The 24,838-nt window shown below is 41.3% G+C and overlaps 2 protein-coding genes across 3 annotated transcripts; both read left to right on the top strand.

The window, feature by feature from the left end:
- The first annotated feature begins 15 nt into the window (after positions 1–15).
- LOC139783652 (uncharacterized) lies at positions 16–10,229 on the top strand. The gene is made up of 4 exons (XM_071722804.1): positions 16–860; positions 7,974–8,062; positions 8,225–8,449; positions 8,875–10,229. Exons 2-4 carry the CDS (start codon positions 7,979–7,981, stop codon positions 9,517–9,519), a joined length of 954 nt encoding a protein of 317 aa, XP_071578905.1. The 5' UTR covers positions 16–860; positions 7,974–7,978; the 3' UTR covers positions 9,520–10,229.
- A 143-nt stretch (positions 10,230–10,372) lies between these two features.
- Positions 10,373–24,710, top strand: Anne (anne boleyn). 2 transcript variants are annotated; one of them, XM_071722771.1, is made up of 11 exons: positions 10,373–11,671; positions 18,053–18,137; positions 18,230–18,457; positions 18,540–18,664; positions 18,747–18,903; positions 19,002–19,206; positions 19,281–19,619; positions 19,696–20,647; positions 20,751–21,270; positions 21,356–21,537; positions 21,657–24,710. In XM_071722771.1, the coding sequence occupies exons 1-11, from the start codon at positions 11,656–11,658 to the stop codon at positions 23,081–23,083; spliced, it is 4,236 nt and encodes a 1,411-aa protein (XP_071578872.1). In that variant the 5' UTR covers positions 10,373–11,655; the 3' UTR covers positions 23,084–24,710. The 2 variants fall into 2 exon arrangements, with proteins under 2 accessions (XP_071578872.1, XP_071578867.1); XM_071722766.1 differs by lacking the exon at positions 10,373–11,671 and adding an exon at positions 13,950–17,632.
- Positions 24,711–24,838: the final 128 nt, after the last annotated feature.

Genomic DNA, 24,838 nt, shown 5'->3' on the forward strand with positions numbered 1-24,838 from the left:
TAACGTCGACGAAGGCGCGCGTCGCCGCGTCCGACTCGCCATCCCTGAATCCTCCTCTTCATCACCTTCGCGCCGCACATCGCTCCGAGACCGGCAATTGCACGCAGCTCGGTCTCTCGCGCTACGATCGATGAACGCGCGATATCAGCGTACGACAAGTTTTACTGGTTCGCGGTGTAACGCCTCGGGCGATATGCTTTTTACAGTACGCGCGACGCGTTTTGTAGAGAGGTGGTAGTCGGGAGATCTCTTTCCCTTGCTCACGGTTGATCTCTTCCCCTCCTCGCATTCGCCTTGCTCGCCCCGTCGTCCTTTCTCTCCGCTCTGTCGCACCTGCGGAGAACGTCGATGCCGAGGCGCGAGATCGACGAAGAGGGAGAATGGAACGGGAACGCGGCGCGGAACGGGAACCGAACGCGTACCGCGAGTAGAAGGAGGAGCTGAAGGAGAGAACCCGGTGGTGGAGGTGGAGGAAGAAGAAGAGAAGGAGGCGGCGGGTAAGCGGGAAGAGGAGGAGAACGGAACACGAGAGATCGGCAGCACAGTTTCGTGTTCAACTTAGCTCGGTTCGGCTCTCAGCTTCGTGGTATCGGAAGCCTCCAAGTACTCGAAAAGGTCGAGGTTCTTGTACGCACTCCCGCGAACGGTTCCGCGCATTTTGCCTCACCGATTGGAGAATCCGGCGATCGCGATTTCTCTCTTCCTTTCTCCGTCCTCTCGCGAGAGACGCGAGATTCTTAGTCGCTCGAGTAGCGACTAGAATACCTGTTGCTCTGTGTGCTCACGCGAGGAAACCGGCGGCCTGTTGGTGCGCAGTTCGCGAGCGAAACAGCGACAACGAAGGTGACGTGTACACCGAGGTGAGTGACAGTCTCTCTGAAGAAAAGCCAAGACTTCCCTAGCGCACTTGAAGTCAGATCACGACGCGAGCCTCCGCGAGAGAGCGAGTTCAACTCGCTCGTTATGTATATTTTGAGATAGCGACTCTTTTCATCGGCTGCTACGATTCAGGCTTGCTCTCCAGCTGCTCCGAAAATGCTGACTCTCAGAAAGCGAAGTCTGCGTTCAGCGAGAGTTCGTCTGTCTCTTGCGAAATTCGAAGCGCATTCGTTCGTGCATATTTGTGTGCATGTGCATCTATGTATATGTGCATGAATGCATGTATGTCCCGCGTATGTAATGTATGTATGCATATATACGCGATGCTCTCGCGCCGACGCCCGAACGCGTGCACGCGACAATAGACGCACTCTCACCACTCCGGAATTCTAAATACATGCATCGATGGAGGATTCTGGAAACGTCAGAGAGCTTAATTCCCAGCATTCGATTTTATTGTTAACGATTTAAAGATAAGGATCTCTAAATTCGGATCGAGCTAGGCATGGCTGAAAATCTTCCGTAATGCGTTTGCGCTTTCTTCTTCGAGTATTCCGAGAGCGTTGGTACAATCTCTGGTACCTCCGCTTCGAGGAACAAGGAACCCAATACCAGCTGATCGAATTACGATGATCGCGGTCCTCCTCCTTCGTGGGTGAGAGGCCCGGGGACGAACTCGAGCGATACAGAAGCCTATCCAAAACGTTTCGGCCACTAATCCTAATGCTCGGACCCCTATTCCGGATTTAATGATAGCTCTTCTTAGACGCAACAGTTAAGTTCCAAGCTAAACTGTTGCGCGGTAGCGAACCCATAATCGGTTCCTTTCTAACGGAGACTGTCCACGATTGGTCCACAGCTCACAGCTACCGTCCGACTTAATTGGTCGGTCTTATAGGTGTCCGACAAGGTGAGAATATTAACGTTTCGAGATTCCAAATCGGCTTCGTCGATTATGCGTTGTAATATCTTTCACGAATAAAACGTATGCACATGGAAATGTATTCTCTCTTGAATACTTTCATTTTTGGCATCAAATAAAAGCTTTGTTGAAAATACGATTAAATCTTCTAATAGAAATTATTATTTATCTTTTCCTCTTCTATTTTTTTCCTTCTTTTTCTTTTAAAAATGTTATCGTAATTTTTAAATAGTTTTTAGCAGTCTTTGTTATAATTGTTATATTATGTTATTAATATATCTTTTTATTTTTAAGATAAATTCTTTGTTAAAGGTGGCTTGTGAATTATTTTACATTCCACAATATTCTTTTGAAGCTTAAAAAGTGCTTTCGCAGAAGAATCAATGTAACTGGATATTTCTAAGCAACAGCGTCGATAGAAAAAGGATGGGTAATTCCTCAATTAGTTCCTCCTTGTCTTTCACGTAAACGAGGAAAGGAAGAAGAGTGCTAAAGGGGTTTTGGCCGGACGAGTAAACGGGTCGAGGGGGGCTGGTAGCGCCAGAAGTAGCTGGCAGGCTCGAGGAAGACGAAAGAGACCGTTTTAAAGAGGCGAGCATTAAAAACAACAATGTCATTACATTTTAACGACCTGTTCTTTGGCTCTGCCCTCCCTTTTAAGAGCATTCGTTTGCAGGTATGTGGTCTGCGCTCACGGGGGCCACCACACCATGCCGAGGGAGCTCCTATAGTAACGCGCACACGAGTCGCGTGTGCTGCGCTTACGCGGGGCCACCTCGTTGACTGCCACCTCCACCTTCATTTCCTCCTTCTCCAATTCAACGTAAAGCTAGAGCTGTGAAATAAAAATGAGCTCAAGTGTTTTAGAGCAAACGTATATGCTTTCGAAAGTATATGCAGAATTAATCTATAAAATAAAATGAAACGACGATATTTTAATGCCAACAATTGGAGCATGGACAATTAAACAATTAAAGAGATTTTTCTTTAGATACTTTTGTAAGAAACGTTTTGCATGCAATTTTTTTGCAAGAAGAGAGAAGTAAAACAAAAGAAAAATCGACATATTTTAAACACGAGCTACTTTATCACGAGGGAATGGAGCAAAGCTCGTGTAAGTCCTCTTCCGCCTAGTTCGTCCCCATCCCTCTGTCCCCTTCTCACGGACTCCGGTTCGGTTCCCCACACGCGTTCCGGGCACGCCGTGCAGCCCGCGAAGAATTAGTATGGGCGAAGAAACAAAAGCACGAGGAATCGCGGAGGGATCAGCGACGACGAAGAAGATAGAGGAAAAAAAAGGAACCGAAATGGCGCCACACGTTCAGCGTGTTTTCGGGGCATCCCCCAGTGCTGTTGGCAAACTCCTTTTTTCGGCGCCGTCCGTCTCCCTCGTACTCGCCCGTTCCTGGTTCTCCTTCTCGTACCCTGCGGGCCCTACCTCGCCTTCTCTGTCTTTCCTTCGGGTATTCTCGCGCGATCCGCACCCTCGCGCAACCGACTTCTCTTTTATTTCCTTACTCCTTCTCTATTCTTCAAGCTCACCCTGTACCCCTGGGCCATCTATTAGTTCGCTCACGGTATCCCAATATCTCAAAGAGTAAAAAAAGAGAGAAGAAAATAGAAGAAAAGAAGGAAAAAACGCCAGACCATGCCGGCGTCCCAACGAAATATGAAATTAGGGTATGTCAAAACGGGGGGTGGAGATTTTCATTAAAACCAATGGGAGATTAAAACCCGAGACACCTAATTATAGATATATCACTCGCCGTCATCTCCGGATCGCTCGGCCATGCACCGGATCATTAAGTTCGGGAGATTGAACTTCGAGACGACCGGATCCTTCTGTCCCGGCCAAGTATTATACACGGACCGCAGGTTGATCGGCGCGCATGCAACTTGGCACCAGAAGAAGGAATAATATTATTTTCTACCGCTGCATGGATGATTTCATTACGAGAAAAACAGCACGATGTCATTACGGCGTTGAGCAACCGTGCGACCCCGCATGCAGGATTAAATATAATTACGTGCGATCTATTATCGCTTACGGTCGAGGAAAGCATGCTGGCGAAGGTGGTTGGCGTAGTAGTTTTATGGAGAGGAAATTAATCGTAGAAGAAACTTGTATGACTTTGATCAATATGCGACAACGTATTATCACAGAATACTTTTCACCAATAGATAAAATCCTTCTTTCTTCTTTTCTCCTTTTATCCCTTGTTGTATTTTAATATTGCGATGCGAAGCATATAGCTATAGATAGCGAATAATGAGCATTTTTTCAAAAATATAATAGCTATTTTCTTTTAATTTATTTTTCATGTAATTATTGGAATAAGAAAAAATAAATAAGTATTACGCGATTTTATTTTTATTAAAAACCTTTTGCTGTAAAATGTGCGTGAAAAGAAAGTTGCAAAGAACGCAAAGAAAGTTTGCGTTGTCTTCTTTGCTGCTGACATCATCGATGTATATGGTTAACTATCTTGATGTTTCAGTTTCTTACGATCTAATATCTAACGTTAAAATACTTGTGATACGCATCGCGCTTTTATAACGAACGCATCATCTCGTCAAGCACCGCGCTGTCGACGGAGGATAGATAAAGAAGAATCAACGATCAGGAGGATCAGGAGGATCGATGGAAAACCGTCGGAGATTTCGATGGGGCACACATATGGGCGGACAGGCGCGGCACCCTTTGTGCCGGTACCGCCTAGGTTCGGGGGCGCGTCAAATTTGCTTGAAAATCAAATTAATCTCGCGGCTGGGCGCAAGATCCTCTCTCTCGTTTCATCCTTCTTTCTTCGCTTTTATCCTATTGCCTTTTCACTCCCTCCCACCGCGCATCTCTCTTACTCTCTCTCTCTTTCTCTCTTTCTCTTTTTCTCTTTCTCTTTCTCTCTCTTTCTCTTGCTCTCTTCATCTTCTCTCGGTATCTCGAGGACACGAGCAAATCGAAGGCACGGGACCGAGATAGAGGCGAAGAAGGAGGTGGGCCGGAGGTCCTCCGTGCCACCGACACGGACCCAGAGGCGAGAAGAGAAGGTGGCGCAGCAACAAAGAGCTTTGGACTTCTGGCTGTGGCCATTGCAGGGCCGTAGCCATTCCATGTTGCGGAATATAGAACTTCAAGTATATATTCGTATCTTAAGAACAATATAATACCACAACGCAGAGCGTTGCATATAACATGCAAATTTGGAGGAGGAAAGAAAGGACTACTTCCGAGTTATAAAGCAACATCGATCGAATATAATAATCTATGTAATTAAATTTATAAACTTCTTAAAAATATACATAGATTTAATTAGAGAGAAAATATACATAGATTTAAAGAGACAATTAATTTAATTAGTTACCGTTAATATTGTCTGTAACTCTCTGAAAGACATTGATCGATACTCCGAAGTGTAAGAATAATTTATAACAAAGTTAAATATTTCACATAGAATGGCATCAAATTCGATTTTACTAGCGATGCCAGGAAACTAGCTTTATTTTAGCGTATATATCGATTTTATCAAATCAAATATATATATTTTACGTAAATTTATTTCAAAACGTAATTTGCTTATAAATCTAAAGGTTTGATAATCTTGTAATTTCGAAAATGTCAGTGATCATTGTTAATCGTAACATCTTACTCGAGTACGTCCCTGCTGCATCCTATTCGGTCATTCAAATCTCCGCTCGTAGAAATGGGACGGGCGGCCGTGCCGCGCCGTGTTGCCCACACCTTCGCGGCCTTAAAGTATACAGGGTGATTCAACAAGAATTACTCGAGAGGCCTAATTTTTGAAACGTGATACGTTTCTTCGTATTTCTCAAGTTGCACCCTGTAAACAGATCCCAAGCAAGAATAAGATTTATCCCTGCGATACGATAAATTCAACAGTATTATCGAGAGAAAGAAATCAATCTATTGTCTCGCGTTTAACAATAATTGTATGTCGTTAACTATAAAAAGAAATTGAAAAAGCTACTCTCTATATTTTTCGTTTTACACACTTTCTTTTCGATTGTTTCTAATATTCCAATGGTTTCTCTCAAATTCACGAAATTGGTCTGCAGCCCTGACTGCACCATAGTTCTTAGAACTTGAAATAAAAAACAGAAGATCAAAGAGATTCTACGTGAGAATAAAGGAGAACGAAGGGTTGCGTTGCGGAATGAAGAAAAAGATCTTTCCTGTGAACCGAACGCATTCATAGGACTGGATGGATATAGTGGAAGTTGTGAAATAGAAGGAAAAAGAAGAGAACGGGGGGGGGGGAGGAGAACGAGCAGAAAATGAAGCGACGAAGAAAGGCAGAGGTATAGGTTCGAAATCGAAATGCATCGTGAACAAGACGGCGGGAGACGAAAAATCGATCCTCTCTCTGGAAATGCCGGCGACCAATTGTCCAGCGAGGGACAAGATTCTTGCCGTTGTCAGGAATTCAGCTCGCGAGTCCCGACGAGGACGTGAATCCTTCGAAGGACGGCACGAGTATCCATGCAACATCGCGAGATTTCTCGATTTCCGTACTCCTTTTTTTCGGTGCACCCGAAAAAACAATAGGATTCGCGTAATTGGAACCACGAACCTCCTGGTTCAACATTCATATCAATGTCGTTGTAGTTGGGAAAGATTTAACCCTTAATAAATCGAAACGTTCATAATACGCATGTATTTAAAGCTGTATTTTTTTTATATTAGATAGATAAAAATTTGTATAAACAAATGTTTCGCTCGACAAAGCAACAACTAAATAAATTCAAACGGCCAATTTCGAGCAATTATCAGGTGTTAAAGAAAATTATTTAATACATTCAATATAGTATACAAATTCGTTAACGTTTCGCGCCTTACTTGGCCTTCCTCAGAACAATAAAAATTTGTATATTTAAATGTACACATATGTATATGTTTGTCGCAGATTTTATTATACCATTATTTTTATTTACCCTTTTTCGCTTCTTTACGATTACTATCATTTATGTAACTCTTTTTATATTTAAGTCGCGCAAAAGAAACAAGTTATAAACGAGATATATCTAAACTTTCCTCTACTTTTCTTTCTCTTTCTTCTTTACATTAGTAAACTCTTTTTATTTGTGAAATGTTCATCTTCATTGTTTTTACTTTGTTATATTTAAATGGAGACCACGTTCCTTTATCTTTTGTCTCTCTCTTTCAGGCGCCACACATTCCCCTGGCTTTAAAAAATATATATATATCGCCGGAAGGAGTGCATCGCGTTCCCATGGCTAGTGCCTAAAATCCGCCGCTATTTATGGCGGGGACATCCACGACGAATTCCCTTGCCTATGCGCCAAGCTCTAAGGAAACACGAACTTCCTTTATCTCGAAATCTCGGAAACTTAAAATTCGAGCATGCCACATTGAGATCGGGGATCAGCCTTAACGATCTATGAATGAAACGCATCGCGCCATCACCCAATAACGAGAACCCGTTCCTTCGTTTGGCGCCGAAACGAGCTGACCATAACTTTCGATGCATCTTTTTACGGATACTTGGTGGTCGCACGCGAGCCATCTAATTAATTTCTCAGTGGCCAAAGTAATTTATTCGGATGCTATCTTTCCGTCATACTTATATGCTTCACAATTACTTTGAGAGACTAGTAGTTAAACATTTCTCACAACAACTTTAAAATCTATATATGTTCCTCGTCGTCAATACACTGAATATAATGATTTATAAAGTTATAAATGTTACGAATACACACAAAAGTAAAAAGAAATAAACAAGACATCGTACTGGTAAATCTTGATGACACAATTTCAATCAGTCATTGAACCTGAAAACCCGAGTTAAGTAGTACGCTATCTCAACGACTTCAGATGACATCGTATGCGATCATCCATTTGGAAAAATAATCCTCCAAATACTTAATATGCCCGATGCAAACTGCAGTGCTTCCATCGATTTGTAGAAGAAATTAAAATTTACATTAAAGTCTTTCTTCCTTTCGCTGCTCCATTTTCCACTGCTGCAATTTCGCAATCGTGGTCGCACGTATCTCCTATATCTTCAGTCGTAAAGAAAAAATAATATTGACCGAGCTTCTAAATATCTTAATTATTTTATTCATTATTTGACCAAATTATATTATTGTAAGATATTCCATATAAGATATTCTTAATTTCTTTGTTCTGTTTCAGGAATCATGGGGACGATATGGCGGCTGTTCACGATGACGCTCTTGTTAATGATGCATTCTGCTCTACTCAGTGCTCATCGTGAACACAAGGTTTGTCTTCATTAACATTATCTTAAAATTATCCAATCCATTTATTGAGTGTATTTTCTTTGATTAGAATTTCTGTGAAACAATAGTTTTGTAAATTATATTTAATTTAATAGCTTTTTTATATATTTGATTAAACTCACAAAAAATATAAATTTTTGTTAGGTTCACAACATCGTGCTGTATCCTGATAAGCATAGCTGGTGCAAGACGACACCTATAAAGCAAGTAGTGACATGGCCTCAGTGTTCTTCGCAGGAATTGGACAACAACGTATGCGTCGGCGCTTGTTTCTCATACATGGTCCCTCACAGTGAACCCTCCGCACCTGGTGATCTCATAAGACCTTATTGCGATTCTTGTCAACCTCTGGATAGCGTTTGGCATACTGTGAGTCTATCAATATAAAGATTGTGAGTTTTTGAAACTCAATAATGTTTTATCGCTTAAGCCATATTTGCTTTCTGTTATTTTCTTGCAATAAATAACTTATATATGTAAGAATCTAAGAATATTTCTCAACGTTGATTAAAAGCTAAAAGGATTTAACTCTTATCCTCTTTATCTTTATGCACTTGATAAAATTGATTGACTAGGTCATAACAAAGTTGCATTTTATTAGATAATCGTATTTTTGAAAGTATATACGATTTATAACACACACTTTTTTCGCTTCTTATAATTTTTTGAACTATAAGTTTGACAAAAATTAAATTACTATATAAATGTACAAATTAGCAAAGTATTAAAAATATTGCAAAGTATTCGATTTCTTTGACATACTCTTATTAGAAATTATTCCGTGTTATTCTCAGGTTACACTAGATTGCAAAGACGAGCAGAATAATCCGGTGACCATGCAAAAGAAGGTGCAAATCATCACAAACTGTTCCTGCAGTTCCTGCATGGAGACCTCGAAGATCAAGCCGGACTACAACACCTTGCTGCAGTCCTTGACGGAGGAAAACTTGGACAAGAATGTGAACGTGGCGCACGAAACGCCCGATTTATTGCTGGACCCGAACTTAAACGCCTCGAAGAACACGACGAGAGACGGAACGCAAACCAATGAACGAACCGTTGGAGGAACCCTCCAACTCGTCAAGAAATTGAAAGACTCGCAGAAACTGGACGAATCACGTATGAAGGAATTGTTCTCTAAATACGAGGAGGAAGTCGATTTGGAAAAATTGAAGGAAATGTTTAAGAAGTACAACCAAGAGGACGAGGAAGGCCAGCATGAGCATCATCATCAGCACCAACACGAGCATCAGCATCAACACCAACAGCAACAGCAGCAACACCTTCATCACGGACCGCATCACTCCCTTGTATTGGACTCGGACGTGAAGGAAAAGATTGACGTGGAACCGCATTACTTGCATCCCGCTGTCGCTGGACAAGAGATCAGTTACCACGACAACATTCTGGTGGGTAAGGAGAAGAAGAAGGACTTCTAGGCCCATCGAAGCGGAATTCGTCGTTGCACGAGTGTCGCCTTCGTTCGCCACGCTCGCAAAAATTCGCAGTAGTCGGTTGAGATTCATAGTGTATAGATATTTTGATAAGCGAACGATTGGGATACCTAGTCTGCTATCTGATTTTAATTCCACGTATTTATTTACGTAACGATAATTGGATCGTGAGATATTAATTGTTGATATATTTATTGATAATTATTTTTACAAAATTACGTAATAATGATTTTGTGCATTTTTATAATTGTTTGAGCAAAAAGGAGAGACAAAAATCTCCTTTATATTTCATATTTTATAGCTTATAGTAAAAAAAAAACTTTTAAAAATGGCATACGAATTAAAAATAAATGTAAACCCAATATTTCGAAATTAATTCTATCGCTATTGAAGATGAAAAAAGAATCACAAGAGCGTGTGTGAGAAAGTGGAAAGATTGGGATGGGAGAAAATTCTAATATATATTTAATTGTTATTATGTTAATTAATTATTTAAATAGCTGCATAACAATCGGGACGTTTACTCGACTTTAAGCATACGGAGTGACGCTTTAGTGAGATATAAATCCCGATCGATAAAAGTATATAAATGATAATCTCGAGTCTGAATATCAGTCTCGACATGACATCGACCTCTACGACATAATACGCATTGTATTATTCTCTTTAGAGAATAAAGACCACCATGGTCAACATTTACGTCTTCTCAATAAGATTCTTACGAACGTTCTTCCTCCATTTCCATGGAAATTCTTTATTCCCTTTTTCGGGAAATATACTTATCGTTAAAAAATTATTGCGCCATATGACGTTATACTTAAAAGTTCGAAATCTTTCCATTCAACACGAATCTTCTCATTCTTTTTATTTCCTCGCATTTATTCCTCGCAATTATTTTATATTATGAGAACTTTTGTATTATCTATCTTCATCCAACAAAGATAATCTTCATTAATTTCCATTTTCTTTCTCTCGCTGAGCTTCAACTTCAGCATTTGCTCTATATCTGTAGATAAAGTAATAATATTTCAGAAAAAAACATTTCATTTGGTATAGATTGATATAGATCAGAAATTTTCCTGTTTGCACTACATTTTTTAATTATATAAACGAGATAATAGATAAGAGTTACAAAATCTTGAAAAATATAAGAAATTTGGCAAATAACAGAAGGAACTCATCAAAAGAATAGATATAGATAGTTGCATCTACATACATAGAGATTGCCTAATTTGTGTTGACAAAATTAACAAAAATAACCATTTATATAAGTTCAAACGTTCAATTATAATCCTAGCCGAAGATAAAATCTTAATTCTGATATCAATCTAGATGAATGAATTATCTTTAGTACGTGATTTCAAAGTGTGTGTAACGATTAATATTTATCTTTAATCGCGAAAGAATTTCAGGAAGACACGATTTCGAAAAGTTTCTTTCGATGCTATCATACGTAAATCTAGATCGTTGACAAATCGGCTGGCAAGCAAATGGCTCATAACGATAAGAGAAAACGACTTTCGGCCGATGGTGGCGGTAGCACATACTATACGACGTGATATATCGGCAAGAGCGCAGTGTTGTCCGATGCGCCGTCGCGCACCGTCGTCGCTTTCTCGATCGCGCGACCGCGAGATCGCGATCGAGAGAAGCTTAGTGTATCGGAGATCTATTGCGACACATTTCCAATGAAGTGACGGTGAACCTGTCAAATCTAGCGCGATGCATAGAAATCACTTGGTTTACGACTATTTTTGAGATTCTATATTCCATAACTCTCTCTCTATTCCAAGTAGCGGGACTTATCAATACCATTTCGAAACACGAAATAACGGAGCTTAATAATCGTTCTAAACATATAAAGTGTAACTAGAATTAACTTTTGTGGACTGGTTAATATATTGAAAAAATAGACATTCTTTATACTCTTACAAATCTTGTTATATTCTTTTCTACTCGACGTCACATAGGATTGGCTAAATAGGTTTGCAAATGCAATACGGTAAGAATTGCAACACGATTGTGAGAGGACAGGATATATTCATCTCACAAAGAAAGAGATCGCCGAGAACCGCAAGAAAACTCACAGCAATTCACTGTTGATCATCGTACGACGGCAAGATGGATACAGCGAATGGTAAGACTTTCCAAGATCATTTATCTAAATATGAAACTTATCAAAGTATGAAGCATGATTTATGAGACGAAAGATTGGTCTCGTTATCCTTGTCAAACCGTCTCGCGCGGTATCGAACGTTTGCTTCGTCAATATGCGTCTGGTTATCGGCCTCGTGTCTGGAATTCTTAACACGATAGTTAGCGTTTCAGTAACATCAATTATTATTATCACTTTCACCGTTAAACTTTTAAGTAGTACAATTTTGTATCGCAACCACCTGTACGATTCTTCAAATTACATATTTTGCTCGATAGACGATTTGAATAATCATCAAATCTTATATGAATAATATTATGATAAATACGTGACTGAAATCCTATGAAAAGCACGTAGCATAGCACACGTTGTCGCATTGTATTTTTTTTTATTATTTGTGTGTAATTTTCTGTGTCAATTTTGAGTAAATTATTATCTAGAATAATTATCTCTCTCTTGGGATAATAATGAGTTAGCTAAAAGATTCTAAAACGAGATATTAGCTTGAGAAAGGAAACGTGATAATTCTCTTGGCGACAAATTATACTGGAGTCATATTTTTGCAAGAAACTGCAAAGATAAGGTAATACTTTCAATCCGTTTACCCAAGCGTAAAACTAAAGCACGTGATTTATGAGACAAGATATTAATCTGGTTTAAAATTGTTTTACGTAAAGCATATAGACACGTAAATATCGTAAATTCAGTATATCTATATAACTATTATATCTAGCCATTTCTTCTCAATTAACTATATAATTATTATATAAAAAATTTCTTCACAAAATATCTTATTGTTAAATTAAAAGCTCGTTCTTTTAAGTATATTGAAAAATAAAGAATAGTACATTTGATATAAATCTTTTTAAAGATATTTATCACAATGCGTGCATTTTGATGTGACAGTCAAATAGTGGCAGTCGTTACAATGTCGTTAACATAATTATACTTGATGTCTTTTGTATTAAATACAAGTGTTAAATTATGAGACGTTACGTAAATATTTCTACTCTATTCTCCCCGCCTATCTTTCATAATGAGTGAACTTTTAGAAAAAACCAAGTTAATTAACTGGTCATGCAAGATTCGTATATGTGCAGCATGCGTATACACATCAATCAGTGTAATCTTACATAACCGGCAATTCTAGCTTGGAGTTGATTATGGTGCAATTCTATTTTGCATCTTGAAGTTGATTATGGCGCAACAACGAGACAAGGAATGTATCATTATAAGTAAATAGAAAGTTGTCGACAATCTAAAATTTAAATTTTAGCCGATCAAAAGAACGTATCTCTACGTAATATTCTTTTTAATTAAAAGCTAGATATCAGTGATATTATGTTAGCAAAATTTATGCACATATTTATAATGACAAGTTTTAAAATAGCCGTCACTTATATTTAATTGTGTGAAATCAAGTTGAATTGAAACAACAAATTCTGCTAGCAACGTTGTCCTCGACCTCTGCATCATTTAAAGTCGCGACCGCTTAGACAAAAGTAATATTGCTCAATTACTAACGATGTCTCGCTCGGCGTTTTAATATTGACGAGTCTTTAATTCCGTTTAACGCTTCAATTAAAGAGACGCACTAATCGTTATCTTCACCCAAAAGTTTTGTGGTCTGAGAAATTTTTTTTGCGAAAATCTTTTTGCTTTCATTTGTTGTGTGAATTGTGCTCCGCGATAAAGTCCACTCGTTCTTGTCACATATTTAATCATCAATTACTCATCGGTTTATCAAGGATTTTGAATTCCATGATAATAATTAGCGCGAAAGAGTTTATTACAAGGACGATCTTACGTGTAGATAAGTGGTAAAATACAAAATAACTTTATTGTAACGACTTTATACCTTGATTTCATACTTTGCGAATATAAATACTATAAATACTTATCTGTTTACTATGTAAGAAAAACCATGCATCTGTAATGGGAATACGTTTGCGGTGCAGATTGAGAAATTATATAATATTAAATATTTGCAACATCTGCGACCGATGCGAGTATGACTGATTAATACCAATAAAATCTTGATGTTAAAATGCTTCTAAATGTTAAAAATAAAAATTAGTAATAACAATTTAAAAAGTAAAAAGATATAAAAAAATTATTAATAATTATAATATAGAAAGATAGGAATCTAAACACAAAAATATATTTAATAAAAAAAATTATGAAATTTGTATTGTTAAAAATGCCTTTAAACGGAAATTACTGCGAAGTTTTATGGCAGGTGTGACTTATTTGTCAGTCAAAGAATGCAGGTTTTTAAATGCTCGAGTATGTGTGTGTGTGATGGAGCACGTGTTGTTCGGACAGTGATGAGTTAGCTAAAATGAGGTATAGACCACGAGGGTCTGGTCGTTCGATATTCCAACGATGGGATCTCACGGGACGCGAGGGAACAAAAGGGAAATAGCAGGCAGAAACAGCAGGCGGAGTAAAAGACGAGGAGACGAGGTCTGATCGAGGAAGACAGCCGGTGTCAGCTAGTAGGGCCTAGTACGCGGTATATGGATATGTAAATGTATACCTGCAACCGGAAGTCGAATAATGACCGAAGGGAAAGTTGATAACTTAAATCAGAACCGTAATTAATGGGAACGGTGACGAGGAAACTCGGTCGCGCCGGCGCTAACGAAAAAATGAGTCATGGTCGGCATCGACGATGATGTCGACGTTCGTCATCGTTATAAGTTGAGCAGCTGATGGTAGGGGGATCCCAGGTACGGCTACACAAGGATAGAAACCAAAGGAAATGCAACGCATGTTCTAGCTTCCAGACTTTCAAAGTGTCTTTTACAGATGAAGCAAAGACAGAGATTTTGATATAAACGAATAAGAATAGTCCTTGTGAAATAATTTACTGATTCTTAATTATGCTTTTCCGTTATCATCGTTTAAGAACTTATCTATGAATGGTAGAAAAAAATATGTTAATCTAGACTCATTTAAATGCGACACGACCCACGATATATCGTAAAAGATAAGAAGTGCGATTTAAGTGAGAATAGTGCTCCGTAAAGACAGAAAGCTATGATTTTGAAAGATCAAAAGGGTATTCCAAGCGATAAAAATTGCGATAAACTTGTAAGATGTAAGCCGTATATTTTAAACTGCGAACGATATTTGTTAAACGATAACTATTGCAGTTGAACGTTGTAGACGGCGTATTGCATATGAAACAACATTTTGTACGATAAACCGTACGGTAACTTCAATTCTCATAATTTGAAAACCACGCAATCGGTTTTACGGAAATGAATTGCACACAAATGCTAGATAAAACTTATCTAGTGTTTACCTTCACAAACCGTGATTGATCGCATTTCTCATGATGCGCGGACTGAAGGCGCTGCGCAGCCAGTAGATATTTAGTTGTCCCTGCCGGAGCATTGAACCCCGTTCAACTCGAGGCTCTACCGCTCGACAAAGCGCCCCATTTAGACACGTTCCTGTAGCTGAGTTTGCCACGACTCAGGGCGCAAGTCTTCCTTTCGGTCGGTCTCTGTGGCAAGCAATTTATTCGATTCGCTCACGTTCAGAGACTGGTCGCAATCCAGAGCAGACAAAACCCCGGCTCTCCGTCGCACCGTTCAACAGCGCGTGTTCGTCGGTGTTCCACAATGAAGAAGGTCTCTTTCTGGTGAAGTTTCGTCGTTTGTGCGATCAGCGAGTGACAGCGGTGATCAGCAATCACGAGAAATTGCTACGCAGCCAGTCAGCTAAGCAGCCAGTCAGCCTGGCCGGAGTCGGCAATTTCGGAGCTGAACTCCGAAACGACGGCGCCGCGCCGCCATTTTAGTGCGAGCACGTTTTCGCAAATTGCCTTATATTTGCACGCAGTTTGTGGTAAAAGAAGATTTTCGAGTCTGAGACGGAGAACGATCCATCTGCGAGACACAGCATCCCAGGGTGGTGGCGGCAACACCACGAATGAGCGCCGCGTCGAGAAAACACCCGCGCGCAAAGTGATTTCTCGCAGGAGAGTGGCGTTTTCTTTTCCGTTTCCTAATTTGCGGGTGATCGAAATCGGGACGTCCTATTGCGCGCCAGCGGCAACGTATACCGGCACTATGAGTAAAATGCTGGACACAAACTATCGCACTGTGTTCTCTGTACTTAGAAGTCCCGAGGAGAGTGAAGAGTTTAAGCGGATCATCTGAAAAAATCGCGCCGAAGGAGAAGTCATCGTTTTTTCCGCGAGGACAATCGTATTCGCAAAAAAGTGTTAAATCTGTTGGTGTTCGGTGTAGAGAAGTCTTTCTCCTCCTATCTCTTCATTTGTCACGCATATTTTTTATTGCCGAGAACTGAGACGTCATCGTTGACGTAATTCGCGATCTATTAATAGATCGGTGATTTCGGGAAATCTTAGAATGCACTGATTCTGATAATATCGCGCAATTCTCATTCGTATTGATTGGTTTGATCGGAGAGGAGAACTTAGTCACGCGCTAAGTGAGCTGATATCGAGTGTATCCAGTAATCTCGTCTACTTGAAAAAAGCTGAGACTATTGCGTTTCTCGCGGGGGAAAATTCCAGCGTAGTGCGCGTGTGAAAAACCGCGAGCTGTCACAATCTTTCTGCCGATCGAGATATCCCGACGGCAACCCCGGATACTCCTATAACCCGTAATGTATTTGCGATCGCGCCAACGAGCAGCACAAGGGAGGCACGAGCACATAAGAGAGGCGGTAGGAGCTGGTGTAGCGGCCGCGTGCGGTCGCAGAGATCACGGATCGTCGTCTTCGAGGGCCAAAGGTGGAACGCAGAAAAAAGCGGCGAGCCGTTACCGCGATCTAGCGTTAGCACCGCAGCCGCAACCGCGGCCGCTACGGGGAAGCGGCTCCGCAGATAGGGGCGCTTTGGACCTGGTGTACCTGAAACGCGGTATGAGCGAGGGTGAACGAGCGGCGATCACGCCACGAATCGGCTGGCGAAAGCTCACCGACCCTGGCGACTGACACGAATCCAGGAAGCCGAGGGCAGGTCCGAAGCGATAGCACCAACTACCGCTATTCGCTCATCAGCATCCTCGTTCTCCTGCCACTCTCTCGACGACCGACATCGGTCTATGGTTCTGGCACAGCCACGAGACGGCTTTCAGAGTCCGTAGGACGTCGTCGTCGTCGTCGTCGTCATCGTCATTGTCGCATCTCCCGTGCCAGCTCGATGCCGGCCAGATGCCGGATAACGCACCGCTAAGACCCGCTGCGAGGACCTTGAAGAGGGATCCCGAAATGGCGGGCAATCGGTGTCGGTAGCAGACGGGGTTAACGTTCCGAAGAGCGCAAAAACGTTCAAACGGCACCCACGTCGTACCTCGTAGCTCACCGGTCATCTTCGGCATTCTCTCCCTCTTCCCCTTCGTCTTCGTGTTTCAATGTCCCGGCTGAATTTTTAATCATAGCTTATAACGAAACTCTGTCTCACATCGAGCGATCCGAGGTAGCCTCGAGGAGCGCCCGTATACAGACAATAATTCGTTAGGTACTAAGGCTAGTGTTAAATTACAATACGTAGTAAAAAGGACAGAGCAGATAAAGGGAAACAAAGGAGGCAGGAGTCAAGAGAGAGTCTAACGGAAAAATTCTCTAATAATTACATCTGACAATTACGATTCTCAAAAGAATTATAGAGAGGACAAAAAGAAAGAGAGAAAAATAAAGATAAAGATAAAGATATAGAAAAACAGATACCGCATCAAGTGTAAGCACTTATCAAAGGTAGAATTCCGTTCGTTCGAGAATTTTAGTCCAGTTTCCCTTGAATCGCCTTTCGGTTGAGCTGCATTTTCTTAATCGCGAGCATGCCGCCTACGCCGAACAAGTTAAACCTGAGCTTCACCAGAAATGCTTACAGTGTTTTCGGTAGTCGCAGCGCAGCTACCGCGAACGAGCATCAGCGCGAGCAAAAGACGGAATTGCTGGAGGGTAAGGAACAAGGAAGAAATATCTCTATTGTATTCTCTAAAATATTTATCACATTCTTCGTTTACCGACAAAATTCGTTTCGTGGTCATTGATACTGCTCGACATTAAATAAACGCGTTGTCCCATTCTACCTCGCTACTTTACCGCGATTATCCTCGACGATGACCGCACAATTTCCATTCTCTCTCATTCCCCTCGTGATTTGACGAGATCGGAGTTATAAAGGCCACGAGCGGCATCGTTGTCGTCAGAAACTCGGCACATTCTGCACGCGCCTCACATCGCATCATTAACAACAAACAGAATCTTACGAAACGTCGCGGAGAAAGCGTTACCCGGACTAAGTTCGCGATTGGTGAACGTTCAGGACGATCGGCATGCGAATGACCCCTCGTTGTAACGATATTGACGTCATTTCAGGTACTAGAGCCAACGGCCTTCTACATTTGAAGAATGGCGTTGATTATATCAATCCCGGTGAAGAGGACCAGATGGAAATTTACGGGTAGGTCACTCATATTGCGTATGCACATAATCGTAGGTGAATTCTCCTTGAATTTCGTAATCCACTTAATTTCCGCTCATTATCCGTTACAGTTATAGACGAAACCGCGTGCGGACCGTTATTATCTGGTTCCTGATTATCATTACCGGAGGCTTCCTGAGGCTGATATTCCATTGGGTGCCACGTCTCATGCTTTTGGCCACTCATACCAAGTGCTCTTTGGAAGAAGCGGAAACCGTTTTGTTGATCGAGAAGTTTCAAGGAAAACACACGAGTCATTACGTGAAGAAGTTGAGGATTTTGACCGCTCAGGAGATTATGTTAGTAATCTTTTCAATGCATCTTGTAAACGTCAACAGCATCAACGAAATCGATATCGTTAGTTATTATTTTATTCCACAGTAATAAATCTTTCCAAGAAGAATCTCTAATCGATGAAGCATGGGACGGCAGTGTTATAACCGCCAGAGAGGAGAAGGAAACCTCCCCGATGTTGTCCGTGCATCTTTCCGGGGGTCAATTCAAACGTGAGTGTCAGAATCAGTATGCTTCTTTGAGATCTGTGCCTTTCAAATATAGGATAGTTTTATCACGAGAAAATATTTTTAGAGGTGCCATCCATAACCATCTTCAATTGTAAGAAGTTGACCTACGTTTGGGACCCGGAAAGATCGGAATTCTTGAAACTGCGTGGCCTCGACACCGACGTTCTTACGTCCACGTTACATCAAGCACAAGGTCTCAGTTCTCAGGAGCAGTACATGAGGTAAAAAAGTCGAACAATTCCAACGTCTTTTAACGGGAACTTAGCGTCATAACGTATCAATTATGATAATTAATTAACTGGACGATTTACATCGACAGGCGCAACGTTTACGGCAACAACGAGATCGTGATTCCGGTGAAAAGCATATTCACGTTACTCTGCCTCGAGGTGCTCAACCCGTTCTACGTCTTCCAACTATTTAGTTTTTGTCTGTGGATCGCAGACGACTATTATTACTATGCCATGGTCATTCTCACGATGTCAAGCGCCGGAATTATAATGGCAGTCTTTCAGACGCGACGAGTGAGTCACTTCTCCTTTTTTTCTAGTTGTTATTTCGTGTCATGATTAAACTGATCGAATTTTGTTCTTCTTAGAATCAGCATAATTTGCGCTCGACGGTGCATTCGTCCGATGTCGCCACGGTCATGCGAGATCGTACGACCAGTCAAACCGCAATAGTGCCGACCGAACGTTTGGTACCCGGTGACGTCTTGGTCATTCCGTCTCATGGATGCCTAATGCCATGCGATGCCGTGCTGTTGACCGGCAACTGTATCCTCAACGAGTCCATGCTGACGGGAGAATCTGTACCTGTCACGAAAACACCAGTTCCTTCTTCTAACGATGTGATATATAATACCAAAGAACATGCTAGGCATACGCTTTTCTGCGGTACCAGAATTATACAGACAAGATATTACGGTAGTGAGAAGGTAAACTTCACAAATATATATTTTATTTTTATATTTTAATTTTTTCTAAATGTAAATAATTGTGCTGTGACATTAGGTATTGGCTGTGGTCATCAGGACAGGTTTCAATACCAGCAAAGGAGATCTTGTGCGATCCATCATGTATCCTCCGCCCGTGGATTTCAAGTTTGAACAGGACTCGTATAAATTCGTTATATTGTTAGCGTGCATAGCCAGCATCGGCGTCGTTTACACAATCGTAACGAAAATAATGAGAGGCGTTCACGGCAGTCATATTACTCTGGAAGCATTAGATCTCATCACTATTGTAGTGCCACCGGCATTACCAGCTGCCATGACGGTCGGTCGTCTCGTAGCACAACGTAGATTGCAAAATAATAAAATATACTGCACGAGCCCGAGAACGATTAACGTGTCAGGATCCATCGATTGCATTTGCTTCGACAAGACTGGAACGTTGACCGAAGACGGTCTGGATATGTGGGGTGTGGTGAGCGTATCTGACGGAAAGTTTCAGTTGCCTGTCAAGGACATCGCTAGTCTGTCGTTGTCCGAGGTTCTTATCGGCATGGTTACATGCCACGGAATCACGATAATCGACAACCAATTGGTAGGAGACCCGCTCGATCTGAAAATGTTTGAATCCACTGGTTGGACGCTGGAGGAACCTGACGTATCCGATACATCTAAATTCTCCATGCTTTTTCCGACGATCGTTAGGCCAGCAAAGGACTCTAAGCTTCTCAAGAAACTGCCCAACGATTTGGGCGGTACGCTCAGTCGACAAAACTCCGTGTCTTCCGACGTAATGGACGGAATATCTCTCAGCAACCTCCACGACGCTACGTTCGGTGATTCTTCGACGGAACTGGAACAAGGACTGGAAGTGGGCATTGTACGGCAATTTCCCTTTACATCGAGTCTTCAGAGGATGAGCGTGATCACCAGGACATTGGGCGCCAATCACTATGAACTTTATTGCAAAGGTAGTCCAGAGATGATCCTCAGTCTCTCAAGAGCAGAATCTAGTAAGTTTTTACGATTGCATAATTCAGTGTAATTTTAATTAGTTATCTAATTTTATTATTTTAATTTTATTAAAATTATAATATCTCTACTTGTTTTTTTTAGTTCCTTCAGATTTCGCGGCCGTTCTACAAGAATACACGTCCGAGGGCTATCGAGTAATCGCCCTCGCGCACAAATCTCTGAACCGTCTTCCGTATGCTAAAGTGCAACGCATAAGTCGTGAAGCCGCCGAGATTGATTTGACATTCTTGGCGCTTATAATTATGGAGAACCGACTGAAACCCGAAACCTCGCCAGTGATCGCCGAACTGAACACCGCTTGCATCAAGACGGTGATGGTGACGGGCGATAATATGTTGACCGCACTCTCTGTGGCTAGAGATTGCGATATTGTGAAGCCAGGCACGCCGGTTGTCGCCGTCTCGACGAATCAGCAGAATCAGCTGAAACCGCAAATCTATTTCACGAAGAGCGATAGTCAACCATCACCGACTTCACCGAACGGTCAGCCCGATCTTAGCGAAATGACCGATTTGAACAGCGTGGTTAGCTTGGAAACCGTCGAGAGCGGCTCTTTCGGCAACACCAAGTTGGAGGACGATATCAATTATTTATCGGACGAGTAAGTATTTTTCAGCATCGCGAGATCTATTAAAATAAATATATATAGGTAATAATAAAACTTACGATTTATCTGATAATTGCAGTGTACAATACCTAAAGAATAAATACGTATTTGCATTGACGGGAAAAACGTGGGCGTTGATGAAGCAGTATTACCCAGAACTAATACCCAAAGTGGTCACCCGCGGTGCCATTTTCGCAAGAATGTCGCCCGATCAGAAGCAGCAGTTAATTCAAGAACTACAGTCCTTAGGATACTACGTTGGTAAGTGCATAATGAAAGCCTATGTTCAAAAGTACAACGCACCTTTAATGGAACGACAAATAAATGTGATAACTCGCAATAAATCTTAATAATCTGATACAAGATTTCTTTTTCCGCAGCCATGGTGGGAGATGGTGCTAACGATTGTGGCGCGTTGAAAGCGGCGCACACCGGGATATCCTTATCGGACACGGAATCTTCCGTCGCCTCGCCCTTCACCAGTCGCGAGACCAACATCTCCAGTGTTCTAACGGTGATACGCGAGGGTCGCGCCGCGCTGGTGACCTCCTTTGGCATTTTCAAATACATGGCTTCCTACTCGCTCACTCAATTTATCTCGGTGATGCTCCTCTACAGCATTGAGTCCAACTTGACGGACATCGAGTTTCTGTACATCGATCTCTTCATCATTTCCATATTCGCTTTCTTCTTCGGTCGCACCGAGGCCTATGAGGGCCCGTTGGTGAAAATGGCGCCGCTCAACAGCCTCATTAGCACATCGCCGATACTCAGTTTGATCACCCAACTTCTGATCGTCGCGATTTTCCAATACACAAGTCTCTGGCATCTGCGTCAGATGCCATGGTTCGTGCCATTCAACCCAATCGCAACTGAGGATAAGGATGACGTGGGTTGCATGGAGAATTACACGGTCTTCATCGTCAGTTCTATGCAGTACATCATTCTGGCGGTAGCGTTCTCCAAAGGACCACCGTACAGAAAGTCTCTCTTCACCAATTACGGCCTACTCACCTCCTTCGTTTTCCTTAGCCTCTTCTCCATTTATCTCGCGATATGCCCCTTCGAATGGCTAATTACGTGGTTCCAGCTCATTCTGCCCAACGATCTGGGCTTCCGTTTCATTCTGGTTGGCTATGGCGTGGTAAATTTCGTGATTGCGTTACTGATTGAGTATCTCTTTGTGGAGTACCTCGTGTTCGGCAAGTTGCGCTATCGCTGGCACGACGTGGATAAATCTCGACGGAAGTTCCTAGCCATCGAACGAGACATGGCGCGCGATTCCAAGTGGCCGCCGATTTCCCAGGAGCCACTTCCGGAAGTAGCGCCGAATTTATTAATTCGGCAGAATGTCACTGAGATCAAAATTGAGAAACGGATCACCGAGTCATGCCTTCCCGCCGATACCAGCTTCATGAATACCTCGCCGATTTGCGCCGGTTTCAAACACTTCGGCTCCGCCCGCGAAGTTACTCTCAATCCCAGATCCCTCTTCGACGATTGTCGAAACACGGTGTCGATGCAGACGGTGCCGTGCTTCGAGGACAAGGACTTGTCGATGAAACAACCGGATGCAGAAACTAAAGTAAAACGACGACACAACTCGGAATCGGCAAATGGCATCAATCGTTACGAGAAACCCTACATGAATCACAATACCAATCCCATTGCCACGCTTCCCAGAAATCCTAACGCAACCCCTCAGCCGCAGAAGCTGAGAGACTTCAAGGATGTCTTAGTGCACAAGAGCGACGATCGAGTGTCCAACACCAAGAACGTGCTTGAATTAGATATCCTGCCGTCCTGAGGTTCAAAGCACTCGAAAGATCGGTCGAGAGGTAGCTGAGTACCTTGAAATCAATCCAATAGCTAATTAATTCAGAATATTATTCAATCTTCATTTCTAATCGACGCATTTAGGGCATCGAAGCGATAATTACGATCGATATGAGACATAATCTGAAAAGCCCGGATCTTTGACACAGCAATTTCGTGTTCTGAATGCCTGATGCTCTTGTAATCTCAATTTTCGATAAGCTCTCCTTCCATCCGGTATTTGTGATAGCCAGAATACGTATTTGATATCAATTATGATGATAATTCGTTTTATGTAAGAAGTGAATGGCGCCCGACTTGAATTTCATACTTGATCAGGCGATTTCTGTGAGTCGATGTATTTAGTCAGTAATAGTATCCACGACTTGGGGATTAGTGACGTTACTTAAACTATGTAGGAATAAACCGGACATTAGAACGGCATTAAAGCTGTTTAGTCATTACTTGCGATCTCTCGCTATTTAATTAGACTTTATTATCTCATTATTCTTTTGTAGAACAGCTCCTCTTTCGCTTGGAAGTAATTATAATATTTAATATGTAATTTGTTGCGTATTTGCATATGTAATTTATTACATTTATCAATATGTAATTTATATAATTATTATTTAATTTCCTAATCGTATAAATCGCTTTCTAACTTAGGATTATTTATATTTCGACTCAGGCCAGGGTCCCTTTTGACCCATTCCTCCTTTATGCCCTAGTCCTCTTCCTCCTTTCTTTTATTAGAATCCGGAAGCAGAAAAGTATTATTGTTATTTATCTTCGAAAACGAGAAATTGTAAATTGTAAATTGTATATTGTATATTGTATGATATGCAAAGCAGAACCTTCTGGACGGAGCGTAGGGTATTATGTTTTAAAGATATAAATGTTTATACGACAACATTTAGCGCATGAACTTAAAGTGAAGCGTGAACTTCGAGAATAAGTCAGCGTGATAATATCTTTTTTCACTGCGATTCGAACGAATACTTAAGCTAACTTGCGACTTAATCCTCCAAAGTACGTTTAGCTGGGACGAAATTGACATTAACTATCTGGCCGCTATTTCCCGATTTGTTTCCCCGATGCATTTTTTATAGCCCCGAGTTTTATTTGTATTTATTCAAATAGCATGATTGTACATAAGTAATTTATAGCGCATAACATATGCGCATTGCATTTTAAGAAACGATGAGATTCGAGAAATAATTAGGAATGATGATTGTGGCTCAATGTGATTGCGAAATTGATTCGTTGCTAATATTGTTAAACGTTCATCTCGAAAGTCATTCCACGATGAAAAATTTGACTTGAACCAGAGATGATGTTGTGCGAGGAGTTTGGTGACATATTTAGGCGTATTACATTAAGTAATGGAATTATCTTGAATATTATGCGACGTTATAAAATAGGCTAAACCGACAGCGATAAACTATTGTCGCTACTCGGAGCCGATTACGTACTGTTAAATAACTATATCAAGATAAAAAAAATATGTACTTACAAAATATGCGCAACGGATATAGATACTTAATTGCGTAGGTTTACCTACGACGCTATAGTTCGTGTTGAAAAGTAGCGGTTGTCAAATAAAATATGTTTTTAATGTAGACACTGTTTATTCATTTCATCGTTGCTTTTTCTGTAGCGTAATGAAAGGAAATCACAGTGACATTAAAATAAGTTATTTTATATTATATCTGTTGCTTTGGTAATATAGTATCAAATTATAATTGTA

The sequence above is a fragment of the Temnothorax nylanderi genome, unplaced genomic scaffold (genome assembly GCF_030848795.1).
Source record: "Temnothorax nylanderi isolate EJ_2023f unplaced genomic scaffold, tnyl_v1.0 TNYL_tig0008_pilon, whole genome shotgun sequence".
Taxonomy (NCBI): domain Eukaryota; kingdom Metazoa; phylum Arthropoda; class Insecta; order Hymenoptera; family Formicidae; genus Temnothorax; species Temnothorax nylanderi.